This window comes from Brassica oleracea, chromosome C7 (assembly GCF_000695525.1).
Source record: "Brassica oleracea var. oleracea cultivar TO1000 chromosome C7, BOL, whole genome shotgun sequence".
Lineage (NCBI taxonomy): Eukaryota > Viridiplantae > Streptophyta > Magnoliopsida > Brassicales > Brassicaceae > Brassica > Brassica oleracea.
In genome coordinates, this window is record NC_027754.1 from 25,230,162 (window position 1) to 25,245,285 (window position 15,124).

The 15,124-nt window shown below is 35.4% G+C and overlaps 2 protein-coding genes and 1 pseudogene across 2 annotated transcripts; 2 read left to right on the plus strand and 1 right to left on the minus strand.

Moving 5' to 3' along the window:
• The first annotated feature begins 2,004 nt into the window (after window positions 1-2,004).
• Window positions 2,005-6,965, plus strand: LOC106302201 (MATH domain-containing protein At5g43560). The gene is made up of 13 exons (XM_013738739.1): window positions 2,005-2,137; window positions 2,585-2,779; window positions 2,864-2,975; window positions 3,127-3,215; window positions 3,310-3,378; window positions 3,448-3,580; window positions 3,775-3,933; window positions 4,078-4,438; window positions 4,519-4,631; window positions 4,844-4,994; window positions 5,098-5,456; window positions 5,523-5,718; window positions 5,808-6,965. The coding sequence occupies exons 2-13, from the start codon at window positions 2,614-2,616 to the stop codon at window positions 6,795-6,797; spliced, it is 2,898 nt and encodes a 965-aa protein (XP_013594193.1). The 5' UTR covers window positions 2,005-2,137; window positions 2,585-2,613; the 3' UTR covers window positions 6,798-6,965.
• A 1,151-nt stretch (window positions 6,966-8,116) lies between these two features.
• Window positions 8,117-14,602, plus strand: LOC106304488 (annotated as a pseudogene).
• Window positions 11,041-12,611, minus strand: LOC106302283 (glutathione S-transferase T3-like). The gene has a single exon (XM_013738824.1). It carries the CDS (start codon window positions 11,920-11,922, stop codon window positions 11,041-11,043), a length of 882 nt encoding a protein of 293 aa, XP_013594278.1. The 5' UTR covers window positions 11,923-12,611.
• Window positions 14,603-15,124: the final 522 nt, after the last annotated feature.

The following is a 15,124-nucleotide window of genomic DNA, read 5'->3' on the forward strand; positions in this document are numbered from 1 at the left end:
GTGTTGTACTCTTTTTCCTTCACCATGGTTTTGTCCCAATTGGGTTTTCCTAATAAGGTTTTAATGAGGCAACATTAAAGCACATTACAAGCTCTAAATGGTTATGGCATCCAAGGGGGAGTGTTATGAACCAGATTATGGATGGCTTATAACCAAGAGATTACGATTTGTAATCTTTCCATTTATCTATGACGGTGTAATCTCCTATATAAGGAACCTCTATGTTATGAATAAAGATAGACTTTTCGATTACTTTTATAACAAATGTAAGCCTTTTTTTTTTTAACTCAAATGTAAGCCCACGTACTAAAAAGGTAAAAAATAATGGCATATGATTGGTAGCGAGATACACACCACACACAAAGGTAAAACAAAAGCATATAGAGACAAAATAGAAATCAACACCATACATCGGACTATTCATTTTCACGTTCCCGCGTGGTAGTAACTTAAAAACAATTCACGAATATATATATATGTTTTATAATTCGTGAATTGTTTTTGTTAATTTTGTATTCTCTGAAAATAGAGAATAAAATAACAAAGAATACTGTCATTTTAATTCCAAACCAAAAATGTTTATTAAAAATAACAATATGATCTCAGAATTCTATTCATTATTGTTTTTTATAATTTAGTTTTCAATCCACTATGATTTTTAAGTGCTTCATAAATTAATATAAATTTATATAAAACAGTTTTTATTATTAACTTCCCGGCCGTTGGACGGGCCGACCTTAGTTAGATATATATGAGTGTTTTAGTATATTTTTGGTATCATGGGTATGTTTTAAGTTTGGAATATGGATTTTCGGATATGGTTTTGGATTTGGGGTAAAATTTTAGATTTTCAAAATATGATTCATATAATCAGATAATATTTCGGGTATTTTTCATGTCTTCGGGTCAGATTTTGAGTAAAATTTCGGATATTTTTGGGTATTTAAATATTTCAAGTTCTTTTTGTGTGTTTTGGGTATTTTTTTAGCCGGACTCGACATGAGCCGAACCGAACTCGGCCCTTAACCAAACCGAATCCGAACTGACAACTTCTAGTTACCCTATTGGGTTCAACTATATAAGACCGAACCGATCCGGACCTGTCATGACCCAAACTGAACCCAAGCCGACAAATTTTTATTACTCTATTAGGTCTAAATATGTAAGACTCGAAGGACCCGGACCCGACAAGATCCGACCTGAACCCGACCCGAGGATCCGAGTGCCTAGGCCTAATAGTCACAATATATTGTTGGGAAATTATTAGGTTAATATAAAATATATTTAATAAAATTTCTGAAATTCGGCTCAATTTAAAAAATCACATATGCAAAAGGTTGTTTGAACATGTTTTAATAGTACATATATTTGAATATAGTAGAAACTCTATAAATTTATACTTGATAAATTAATAAACACGATAAATTATTATATGTTCTCAGTTTCGAATTTGGCCGATTTAAAAGATGACACAAATCAATAATATAATAAAAGTACTATAAAGTTGAATTTCTAAAGTTTAATTAAGGTAAAATCAATTAATTTTATTTTTATAAAAAGTCTATTCTAAAATAGAAAAATCTAAAAACAACTTTTTGTAAATTAATAATTCTATAAATTAATAAAATACCATAGTCTCAACATTATTATTTTAAAGTTTTACTGTATATAATCTAGTCATTCGTTTAATGCAAGTAGATATTACTTTGAAATTTTAAAAAATAAATACTAAGCATTATTAATTAGTTTGTTTGGAACCAAAAATTAGAGTAGTATTTGAGTAAGGTAAATGAAAATAGTCAACAAATGGAAAAGTATATTGTGGTGAAAGAAATGAGTCAATAAATGGAAAATTATATTAACAAAAAAAGAAAGTTGACTGCCATTTATGGTTCCATATCTTTCTTGTTAGGCAAATGGACAAAAGCTGAAACAATAAGAACGTTATATAAATACATGTCATGAAACCATTTCTTTAAATTATTATATTTCAATTGAGGGTTTTCTTTTGTTTCCGCTCATTTTTTGCTGTGTGTTCTTCTTCACCAATTCTCTCTTTCTAGAAAAGCTTGAGAAGCTGCCATTAAATCCATTCAACGGTTAAGCTTCTCTCTGCTCTTTCCTTTCATCATCGCAGGTTTGCTTTGATCCACGCGGCGTCGTTTACGGCCTTCAATCTCTCACTTCCTTTATTATTTGAATTTTCCGAGGCTTTGGTTTCTGATTTCAATCCTAGTTTTTTTTTTCCGATCGAGAAAATTCCTATGAGATTTTGTTCGGCATCTCTGTTTTTTTTTGTTTTCTGTGGCAGTTATTGTAAAATCTGGAGATTTAGTTGATAGAAGAAATGAATTTGATTGGTCCTCTAGCATTTTGAAAAATATCGAGTTTGTAGGGTTTATTCTCATTCTCATTGCTTATATGATATGTAGGTATTGATTTGATTCATGAATTAGTTTGGTTCATGCGAGTGAGTGATTGATTAGATTCTCTTGTGTCTGTGTGATGTGACTATGAATGACACATTTGATCAGAGTATATTACTGTGATTCTAATTTGTATATTCAATCTCTAATTTGCCTAGTTTGAAAGTGAGGCTTAAGCTGTAGACTAATGTCGGAGACTAGTAATGAAGACTATAGATCAGGACAATCATCAGAGGAAGATAATTTAAATGGACAAATAAGTCATTCAGAAGCACTTGCGGAGTGGCGTTCGTCTGATCAAGTTGAGAATGGGTTTCCTTCGACGTGGCCTCCCTACTGGGACATTGATGATGGTATGGTATCTTCTTCGTGAATGTTATTCTCAGATGATATCATGTGTGTCGCTTGGCGTTTTATTCCATTCTTTTTTTCTATAGGATCAAAACATTCTGAACTATATGGGAAACATACTTGGAAGATTGAGAAGTATTCAGAAATCAGCAAACCTGAGCTCCGCAGTGATGTTTTTGATGCTGGGGGCTACAAATGGTATGTAACATTTGCTCTCCTTCCATATATATAGGCTCTTAGAAGGTTAGTCAATGAGCTATGTCATAATAACAAGCTTGAAATTCTTGTAATCTTTAAACCTAGTTGTGTATTTTTTCCTTCTGCATGCTAAATATTCCTCTCGTGGTAGGTATATTACAATATATCCACAAGGGGGGGATGTTTGCAACCATCTCGCTTTGTATCTCTGTCTTGCAAACCATGCAGAACTTCCTCCGGGTTCGTATTGTTGTTTGCTTGTTATCCGGTTAGCTTCTTTCGCTTGAACTGGGGAACCTCCTCATTTAAGTTCTTTTTTTTTTCTTTGAGACAGGCTGCAATCATTTTGTTCAGTATACTTTAGCTCTTGTGAATAAAGATCCAAAGAAATCGATATATTTAGGTAACCTATTTGCATATTTTTGTTTTCATCCATCCCTTTAGACAGAGATGCTGAACACAGATATTGCAGATGCAGTAAACAGGTTAAAAAAGTTGGAGCATCACTGGGGAGGGAATAACTTTATAGAGTTACCTAAATTACAGGAAGGGTACATTGATGATTTGGACTCTCTTATCATTAAGGCTCAAGTTCAGGTGATCAGGTAAAGGCAAGATTGAGTTGACCTAAACTCATATGTCATACATCGCCGTTAACATATATGCAGTGTTTGAATCTTTCCCAACCAAACATATTGGCACATTGTAGTAATAACGGTTATGCATAGTTTTGTTTTGTTTTTTTTTCTTTCCTTTTCTGTTTTGTGTTGTGGATAATTTCTATGAATGATTCTTGCAGAGAGAAAATCGACAGACCTCTCCGCTGCCTTTCTAGTCAGTACAGGAGGGAACTTCTTAGGGTATATGTGCCATATGTAGAGAACATTTGGTGGCAGTTTATGGAACTGGAAAGAATCAGATTTTTGGAGCTGATGCAAGACAAGGAAAAATGGGAAAGGTATTCCACATTTTCATTCATCTCCTCCAGATTCCAGAAATAAAATTATAATAGCTTTGGATTTACCCCAATCTAGTGTATATTTTTTCCTCAAAGTTTGAGCAGTTTCCATAACACGGAATGGATTGTTGTTTTATGGTGTAGCTTTAGTTCCTTCTGGTTACGGCTGGACCAAAACACAAGGCGTAAGATGTCTCGAGAGAAAATGGATGTGGTTCTAAATGTAGCTGCAAAAATCTTCTTTGTCTTGAGGCAAGGTACATCCACTTTGATGATGGATTCCTTGTACAGTGGGTGGAAGACTATTGAAGAAGAAACTAAGAAGAAGAAAAATAGGCAGGTACAAATGGATAACGTAGAATTGCCAGCAGGCCCAGCTCCAATTGTTAGTGTGGACCAAGACATGTTTGTATTAGTGGATGATCTGTTAGTACTCATGAAGAGGACTGTTATGGCACCATTAATTCCTATAAAAGAGGAAAAGGGTTCTCAAAACCCTTCGAAGGTTAGTATCACACGCTATTTGTTTATCATGTGCGGTTGTGCACTTATTGTTTTTTTTTTAAATCTTTTATCCGAATCTAGGTGGGGGATGTTGGAGAGGAATACAGTAAAGAAGCCATAGGGCGTGATGAGAGTCGTTTAACTGAGGTTGGTAGGCGGACTATGGAGATGGTTGTTCTTGCACATATATACAGGTAATATGGCATCATTTGTCTCTTGGTTAGAAAATTTCCATATAAATCAATTCATAAGCAATCACAATACTTCGTTTTTGTAAGCTCTAACAAGCGTGAAAGATATTATTCTGAAACGGCTGATAATGTTTTGTTATCTATTTCTGATCTTCTGATATTTATGTTTCCTGTACTTTTTCACTATTGAACTGAAATCCTTCTGAGAAATGCAGCAACAAGGCTAAAGTTGCATACATAGAACATACTGCATGGGAAAGGCAAGAAGAACTTATTCGCGAAGAAGAGGAAGAGTGTCTGGCAGAAAGCAAACACAAGGCAAATAGAGGAACAACCGAAAAAGAGAGAAAATCTAAGAAGAAACAGGTTACTTACTTACTACACTTCTATTGCCTCCAAAGTATATAATCCCATAAAATATACTTGTTGGGTTGGTAATGGAGATTCTTGGTTGTTTGGTTATTCATAGGCGAAACAGAAAAAGAACAAAAAGGAGAAAAGGAAAGAAGAGAGGTTGAGATCCCAAACAGAAGAAAGGGATACTGAGAAAGAGGAAAAAGTGAGAGCTAAAGCAGAATCATCAGGTGATAAACCTGACACACTTGGAGAGAGCAGCCCTGTTCAGTGTGAATTAGATGCATCTAAGATTCACCATCCCCCATCAGAAGACACTAGCAGAGGAAGAGGCAGTTCCATATCTATCCCTAGTGGAGTTGCAGAAAGAAAGTATACCTCAGTTTATTCTGATCAATCTGTCCGAACAGGGGTAGCCAGTGGGTCATACAAAGGGAATGTTTCAAACGGGCAAACCAAGATTTGGCGTATAAAGTAAGTGAACTTCATTTGATTCTTTTATTTGTTCCACATCCTGTTAACATACCTTCTGGTGTGCAGAGGAAAAACGCAACCAAGAAACGTATCTGGTGCCAACAGCTTAGCCACTGAAACAGAGAACCAACCTTCAAGACATGCATCTAACCCTAAGAGTCAAAGCCATTCTTCTGAGACACGCAGAGTTGTTGAAGCTGGCGTGGTTATCTCTCCCATCCAAGAAGCACAGAACCCTAGGGAGCATAATCCTGTTACCATGGTGGTTCACTCAAACTTTTGATGTTTAACATTTGATAACTTTAAAGTGCTCATCAACATCAGAATGACTATATTGTGTTCTTTTTTCAGGATCGTGGCACGGTTCAGAGGCAAGAGAAAAGCCCTGCTGTGTTTTCCCCACCCAAAGCTTCTCCCTGGAATCTCAAATCTGTAGCACAAGCAAAACCGGAGAAAAGGGGTGTTTTCAAGTTAGATACCGTTCCAAATAGGAAAGCAATATCACCTTCGTCAGATCAAGCATCACCGTCTCGACATATTGAGTTCCAAACTGTGGGTTCTAGAGCCGCTGTACAGAATACTACTTCCCCAATACCTTCTATGTCAACAAGGCCTTTGCGTGCTCCTACCTTCCTTCCAAAGCAAGCTGCACCTCGAACCTCAGCAACGTCCTTTGCTCGTTCAGTGAGCTCAACAGGCCCTGTAAGTGCCCCGACACATACTCAAACTTACGTTCCTCAATCCTATAAAAATGCCATAGTTGGTTCCGACCACTCACGCTCTCAGTCAACGGGAACAAGCGCATTGGTCTCAGTATCTAATCAGTCTGGCTTCCCTGTCAACGTTGGCTCGGCGGAGGTTTCGTCCGGTGGGCTCTTGTGGACTGGTGATTCAAGCTCAAACAGAGATACAACAACTACAACAACTATCAGCGGGAATCATAGAATGAACGCTTACAGCGCACCTGTAAGTACTAGCATGAGGCAAAATGATGTTCAGATTAGGAGACCAGCACAGAGTCTGATGACCGATGAGTTCCCTCATCTGGGTATCATCAATGATCTGCTCGAAGAAGAACCTGTTTTGATGGACACAACTAGCGGATACCGTTTGCCACAATGGTTGAGCGACGTGTACTCATTTCTTGCGGATATGGGGATCGCTGGGAGGTCTAGGAGTTACACTGATGATGGATTTTACCAATCTTACGGTGAACACATGTCAGGTTCTTCGTCATCATCTTCTTCTTCGTTGTATGGGAACGGCCAGAGTGCGAATATGGACTTGTCTTTATTGGCGACGAGGAGCCAGAACGATGCGTTCTACTTACCCTTCCTTTGACGTAGACTCATCAAACCCGAACTTGTCAGCTCCAATCAACGGCTACTGAGTTTTTGTGTTGGAGTGGCAGGTCTGCATTGTGTTATATATATCTTATACATATGAAGATGGAAAGAAAAGTAAAAGAAAACATTTATGTAATGTTAGTTTTCGTCCTCTTCGTTTCAAATGAACTCTCTACAGATTTTAAAAAATAATACAGTAATAATTATGTCTCTTTTTATTTCCTTTGGTGTTCATATATTTTGCTTTTTTTAAAAAGGTTTATATATTTTGCTTTTTTTTAAGGTTCATAATATATATTTTGCTTTCACCCTCTAGGGGAAACCTCTATCCGTTACACAGAAGGTCTCGAGATAATGAATTCTATATATTGTAATAGATTTGAGCCAACCATTTTGGAGTATGTAATTAATGTGTGAGTGCACAACGAGTGTGTTTAGGATAGAAGTTGAACTATAACGAATATAATTAGTCCACTTGAACTCTATTCAAAATGCTCATTGCTCAAGGAAATGGAAAATGAGAAAAAGAACACAACACACATGATGTATATATATGATATCCCCAATGTTTTTTTGTAAAGAACACTCCAACATAAAACTTTATTTTCTCATAGATGAAAAACGTTATGAAGAAAAAAAAGTATTGTGATTTGTGATCAAACGATGAAGTATAAGTTTCAACGGAACATTTATTGTGTGGAAAGAAACATTTAAATTCTTGAAAATATTTTACGTTCTGTTAAAAGTAATGCAAATTTTAGGCATAAAATGACCACATGAAAGCCGTATGAAAAAGGTCATAAAATGACCACCAATTTCGAAAATGTACGCGCTAGATTCATTATTCATTTGAGCCACAAATATATTGTACTTTTATTATTAGTTTTTCTTTTATCACCATATTGTATTATATAAATTACACATGTACATAATAATACACATAATCGAGCAAGTTTTCATATCGTATTCAAAACATACACAACTTGCTACGTTACTATATTAATTATATTGCATTCTAGAGCCACCATAAATTTCAGACATTTGACATTATCCTGATATCCATATTTATCTCTGACGTGTATTTAAAGTAGGTTAAACTCTTAACAATAAAAAATGAATAGTTGCAAAAAAAAAAACAATAAAAAATGAATTTCTTTATAGAAATCTCACGTCGGTCAAAACTCAATTGCGTGCGAATCTCTCTCTCTCTCAATTGTCTTTTTTTCCTCCAGGGTTTCATGTGCAAATATTGTAAAGGAAGTGAATAGCCCACCACAAAATTCTCTATAAATAGTCATTTTGTTCTTGTGCAATCTACATAAATCATCATCTCCAAAGAAAGAAAATAAACTCAAAAAAGAAAAGAGAAATGTCGGAAGCAGGGGCGGATCCACTTATAAAGGTGTGGGTCACTTGACACCACAAAAACAAGGTTAAATCTCCGTTTTGTATACAAAATTGCTAAAGAATGAGTAAGAGCACCTCCATCCATTAGAGTATCTAATGGATTCTTAAGATTTAATTAATGTTAAATTTTGTGATTTGAAAGCTCTAGAACCCTTCTTAATCTATTTAAACTTTTCATCCTCCATTGGAAGAACCTCATTGAGGTTCTTAAAATTTAATTTTTTTTATTAATTTTGTTTTAAGTTGAATGATTTAAAAGAAAAAGAAACATAAAGTTTTTATTAAAAATGACATAAAAACATATTACAAATACAAATCGTAAACGAGAAAAGACAATTAGTTGAAATCTTGATTTGTTCCAAATTTTTTCCATATATTCTCAATCAAATCCGCTTTCAATTTTTGATGTGTTTGTTTATCACGAACTCGGTTCCGAATGCTCATCATATTGCCGAGATTTGAAGGCATGTTTGTAGAATACGTGAAATCCACTTCTGAACTTCGGTTTGAATCCGGTTGTGCGAAAACTGAAATATCAAACTGAGTGTACCCATCTCGTTCGTCTTCTACTATCATATTATGCAGAATGATATATGCTCTCATTATCTTTCCAATTTTTATTTTATCCAAAAAAAGAGCTGTATTTTTTACGATGGCAAATCGAGCTTGCAAGACCCCAAAAGCACGCTCGACATCTTTACGTACAGCTTCTTGATGTGTAGCGAATAAGGATGCTTTCAGACCTTGTGGAAGTGGAATGGATTGGACAAAAGTAGCCCTTTTTGGGTAAATACCATCTGTGAGATAGTAAGCCAAATCGTACTGGTGTCCGTTGACAATGTACTTAACTTTTGGAGCTCGACCTTGTAGTATATCATCAAAAACCGGTGATCGATCAAGAATATTGATATCGTTTAATGTACCTGGAGGTCCGAAAAACGCATGTCATATCCAGAGATCTTGTGAAGCTACAGCCTCTAAAACAATGGTTGGCTTTCCTGATCCACGTGTATATTGACCTTTTCATGCGGTCGGACAATTTTTCCACTCCCAATGCATACAATCAATGCTTCCTATCATCCCGGGAAATCCGCGTAACTCTCCAATATCGAGTAGTCGTTGAAGATCTTCTGGCGTGGGTCTTCTTAGATACTCATCTCCAAATAAATTTATGATTCCTTCAACAAAATTTTCCAAACATAAAAGCGCGGTGCTCTCACCAAGTCGGAGGTATTCATCTATTGCATCAGCTGGGCAACCATATGCCATCATACGAATTGCAGCCGTTGCCTTTTGTAACGGAGAGAGACCGAACCTTCCAGTAGCATCTCTTCTTTGTTGAAAGTATGGGATTTCACCGGAGAGTCGATCAACAATACGCATGAACAAGGGCTTGTTCATTCTAAAACGACGTCGAAACATATGAGAAGGATATGTTGCATCTTCACTAAAATAATCACTCCATAACTGGATGTGTCCTTGTTCACGTTGTCTTTCAATGTAAGCTCATTTTTTTTTTGACTTGGCCGCATTTTGATGATCTTCATGAAGACTCAAAAGCTTTTCGAAAGCTTGGTCAAATTTTTCATCCATCATGTCTTCAATGTTATTAGAAGAAGAAGAAGCCATTTAGAAGAGAAATGGCAAGTGGAAAAAATCTAATTCTTTAAAACTCGAAAGAGAAAAGGCCAAGTTTATCAAAAAAAAAAAAAGAAATAGAACTTGCAAAGCTTTCCACTTGTTCTTTTACACTCGCATACACTCGAAGAGAAATACAAGTTGCTTACACTAGAAGAGAAATACAACTTTTACGCAAGGAAGAGAAATGGCAAAGCTTATAAAGACAATACAAAACACATACACATGTTGTCACAATGAAAAGAAATGGCAAAGCTTATAAAGAAATACAACTTGCTTTTGTTGTCACATGTTACTACTGTCGTTTTTCTTGTAAGCATCAGTGACAAGTTTTATGAGTGAGTGAAACAATACACAATCTCTTGGCTTCTTCTGTCACATGTTGCTGCTGTCGTTTTTATTGTCATCTGTAAAAGCAAGACAATACACAATACAGACGCTTTATGAGTTACAATCGTAAGCATCAGTCACAAGCTTTTTGAGTGAGTGAAACATACCAATGTCATCTCTTGGCTTCTTCTGTCACATGTTGGCTTTACTCTGCTTTTTGTCTTGGCTCTACTCTGCTTTTTGACTTGGCTCTACCTGCTTTTAACAACATTAAAACACAACGAGACTGTAAAGCGTTTTAGCGTTTAAAAACTTGCATTATCATAAAAAGACCACAATGTTACAAAAGCATAAGCAGAAACAGACTCAGACACAAACTAAAAGCATAAACAGAAACAAACTAAAAGCATAAACAGAAACAAACTAAAAGCATAAACAGAAACAAACTAAAAGCATAAACAGAAACAAACTAAAAGCATAAACAGAAACAAACTAAAAGCATAAACAGAAACAAACTAAAAGCATAAACAGAAACAAACTAAAAGCATAAACAGAAACAAACTAAAAGCATAAACAGAAACAAACTAAAAGCATAAACAGAAACAAACTAAAAGCATAAACAGAAACAAACTAAAAGCATAAACAGAAACAAACTAAAAGCATAAACAGAAACAAACTAAAAGCATAAACAGAAACAAACTAAAAGGAAAGACCACAATGTTACAAAAGCATAAACAGAAACAAACTAAAAGCATAAACAGAAACAAACTCAGACATAAACACAAACATAAGCATAAACATAAGCATAAAAGACACAAACATAAGCATAAATGACACAAACTAAAAGCATGAACAGAAACAAACTAAGCCAACATGTCCTTAAGAAGCTTAGTTTTTAAAGCAGTTTCAAGTTCACTAAGTGGTTCAGTCTTGGCAATTAGGGTGTCAAGCAATTTCTGATTGTTAAGCTTCTCCTTCAACGTAAAGTCCTTCTGCCTAATCTCCCACATGGTGTGAAACTCCCTTTCTTCCTCTTCCAAACTCGGCTTGCTCACAGACTTTTTTGCTTTCGCCTTTGCTGCTTTCACCCCAACAGGCCGTGCGGATTGATCGTCCTCTCCTGGCACCGAAGTTGATGACTGTGCCGATTGGTCATCGAGCTTCTTTCTTTTTGACTGCACTTTATCTTTAGTAGATGAAGCTCCACACCATTTTTGATCATGGCGAAGCTCTAACCATGCATGCTCAAGTGTGAACTTCACCTTGTAATCATTGAAGAAAATCTCATGAGCCATTTTCATCACATCATTCTCACTCTGGCCACTTGATTTCTCTTTCGTGGCAGCATCATAACAGCCAACGAACTTACACACGCCCTCATTAATCTTCCCCCACCTTTGTTTGCAGTGAGTTGGCTCTCTTTTTTGCAAACCAACAAGCTTTGGACTTGCTGCAACATAAGCTGCAATTCGTTTCCAAAATGCAATTGCTTTTTGCTCATTTGATACAACCGGATCCTTTGATGTGTTCAGCCAAGCACTGATGAGCACAACGTCCTCTGTTGGTGTCCACTTCCGTCTCTCTTTGCGGTCCTCCACAGTGTGTGCTTCCATGTTTGCATCTTCAGCCCATTGTGTCCCAAAAACACAGACATTTGACGCAGAGAGGTTTATACTAGGTTGAGTGTTTTGTTGTTGATTGTTTAAGAGGTCTAAAAAGCTAGAAGATTGAGAATAAGAGTCCATGGATTCGAAGGAAATAGCAAAAAGGAAGGAAATAACAAAGAGAAGAAGTTAACTTGTTTAAATGTTTTGTTCAGATTTTATAGGCAAGTTTAAGATTTAAGTTGTTGAAGTAACTTCATTTATGTGTTTATAGCAATCAATGTTTTTACCTATAACTAAAAGACCCACGAAAACTAGTTGTAAATCACATCAATGCAACTAACAAATACCCTAATACTAAAGTCCATTTAATTCCCAACCTAAACAATATCTAACAAAGCATTAAAAGAGAAATGTACTTACCTATTGCTTTTGCAATGAAAGAGGGAGGCTTTGTTGATGTTCAATCCGTAATGTTCAACCCAACTGTCATCCACCCACATCACCATTCCTTACACAACCAACAAAGAAAGTTAAATTAAATGTAAAGTAAACCATTAACTGTAATGAAAGAAACGAAAAAAGAGAACCAAACTTAAAACCAGAACAGAGAAACGTTCTTTGTTTTCAGACAGAGCAAAAAAAATAAAATAAAGTGAAGCAAAGGAAGAGAGCAAGTACCGTCAGATAGCCAGCCATAGGTATGTCCAGAGAAGCTCATCTCCACAAGTCTCCACATTTCTACCATCATCAAATCAAATCAAATCAAAAACTCAAGAGATGGAAAATTACTAAGTAAGACAATCGATCTAGGAACATGATACGTAATCACAAAGAACAAACCAAACCATCCTAAATCCGATCAAAATGTAATGTTTACAATGTTCAAAATCACACAAAAAAACGTGAAATTTTTCATAAACAAACTCACCCGAGATGTGAAAGCAATGACCTTCTTCTAGCGGTGGCTCGAAACAACCAGTGGAAGCACCAGCGCCTCCCTGATAAACCCTATAAATCGATTTCATCCCCAATTAGTAAAGAACAAAACCATAAACAATCGTAAGCATCAGAGCAAGACCCAGCGAGCCCGATGATGCATGCAACAACAATAAGATCACTTACAGAGTCCAAAGAGAAATGTTTACAGAGAGTTGATAAGATCATCTGCTTCGTCCTTGAATCCATATTGCCTTCTTCTCTTTCTCTATCTTTCCTTCTTCTTTTGAACCTCTTCGGTGAAACAAAATATAGACTCGTCTTTGAATCCAGACAGAGAAGGTGGATTTATCGCGAGAGGATCGTCTTTGTAATACCGATGCAGCAACCCCGCCCAAGATCGAGACAAAATCGAGAGGGAAGATGGATTGATCGGGTTTGAGGAGGAAGAGAACAAAGTGATACGGCGAAGAAAACAGACGATAGAGAGAGACATAAATGCACGGTCCATTAAGAAGGCGACACGTAAGGGGTCCTTACCATCTCTTAAACTCCCACATTTAACACCAGTTCTAACTTTTTTCTTCCTTTTTCATTTTTTTTTTCTGTTTCGCTTAGGAACCCTTCTAAGGAACACCAATGGACTTGGTCTAAGAGAGTTGGTAAAATACTGTTATTGAACCCACAGAAACTGGGGTTCGATGCCCAGCAAGAACACATTATAGTTTTTTGACCCTACTAATATTCAATCATGGGTCCGCCCCTGGTCGGACGTCTGCCAAGGTATTATTATAGATACATAAGAAATTATTTTTTTATATGCACACATCTTCTGTAATATATATATATATCAGCTATACTATAGCCTATATATAGCCATCTCAAACTATTTGAAAATAATATTTGAAACTTATCTACAATTGTTTTTTAAAATGAGATAATACATATATATATACATGTATATATATATATATGTATGTATAAAAAAGGATTGTGTTTTATATGTTTTGTATACAAGATTGATTTCAGAATTTAATTAGTGCATTTTACTCTAAAATTAAAACATAAATTAAAATTTTTAAAAATAAAAGTTGATTTTTTTTAGAAAGAATAAAACATTAAGTATGTATTTGATCTTTTAATATGTGTGAAAATCTTAAAAATCAATCTTTGGGACTATATATATTTACATATATATATATAATATATTTATTAATAAAAATATAGAGTTCAAATTTATATACAAAATATAAAAATAATAAATGCTCATGCTAAAAGGCGTATGTATGCAAAATGCATTATCATAAGAAATCAGGTAACGTAGCATAATGTATTTATTATATACGTAGGCATGTATATGTACAGACACCGCAGGTGAAGGGATGAAGAGCTCGTGGCCTGAGTTGGTGGGGAAAAGAGGAGAAGAAGCAAAAGATATAATTAATAGAGAGAATACCAAAGTGAAGGCTGAGATTATATCTGAAGACGCTATTGTTTTGGCTGTTGTGGTTTGTGAAAGGGTTTATGTTCGATCGTGACAATGACTGTGGCATTGTGACACAAACCCCTTTCGTCGGCTAAATGAGTTATTATACACTCTATTTGGGTGAATAAATATGGATCTTATCCCTCTTTACAAAAAATAAAAAAGAATAAATCTGGATCTTATTATGTAAGGTAACTAACGTATGTGTTAAATAAGGTATGGTTTTCGTGAATGTTGTTATAAGGATTTGAGGCGTATTAAATGCCTCCATTTGTATTTTCTTATTGTAATTAGATTGTTGCATTTGCTATGTAATTGGAATAATGAAATATTGAAATTAATGTATGGTGACTCTAATAGGCTCACAAATTTGAATAAATTATATCAAACCTTAAACACACAGAAACACTTGTTCTGAAGAAGATCATGTAGTCCTAAAATTTTGGAGGCTTAGACGATTTATTAAGAGTTTTAATAACAAAATTTGAAGTCTATTGCTATGTATTTATTAAAAAGAAACAATTATGGACCATAGACCAATACTTTAATATTGGCTTATGCCCATGAGCGGCAGTCTAGGCCTGGGCAAAATAATCGGAACCGAAGAACCGAACCGGAACCGAACCGGAACCGAACCGAAATACCCGAAACCGGAACCGGACCAATACCTTCAAATATCCGAACGGTTCCTATATTTTTATATCCGAAATAATCGAACCGAATCGGAACCGAACCGAGAACCGAACGGGTACCCGAATATATAAAGATATTAATTATATATACATATAACATCACTAAATATATATTTTTAATTTAAAATTCTATTAAAAGTATTTGAAAATAGTTGAGGATAACTAAACTATTATAAAGTATCCAAACTACCCGAAAGTATCTGAAACTATCCGGATAGTTTTATCC

Excerpts from the sequence above, each read along its gene's own strand:
- LOC106302201 (XM_013738739.1), top strand. The coding sequence starts at position 2,614 with ATGTCGGAGACTAGTAATGAAGACTATAGATCAGGACAATCATCAGAG. Across the intron at positions 4,632-4,843 it reads GTTCTTGCACATATATACAG|CAACAAGGCTAAAGTTGCAT; the intron begins GTAATATGGCAT and ends TGAGAAATGCAG. Across the intron at positions 5,719-5,807 it reads AGCATAATCCTGTTACCATG|GATCGTGGCACGGTTCAGAG; the intron begins GTGGTTCACTCA and ends TTCTTTTTTCAG.
- LOC106302283 (XM_013738824.1), bottom strand. The coding sequence starts at position 11,922 with ATGGACTCTTATTCTCAATCTTCTAGCTTTTTAGACCTCTTAAACAAT.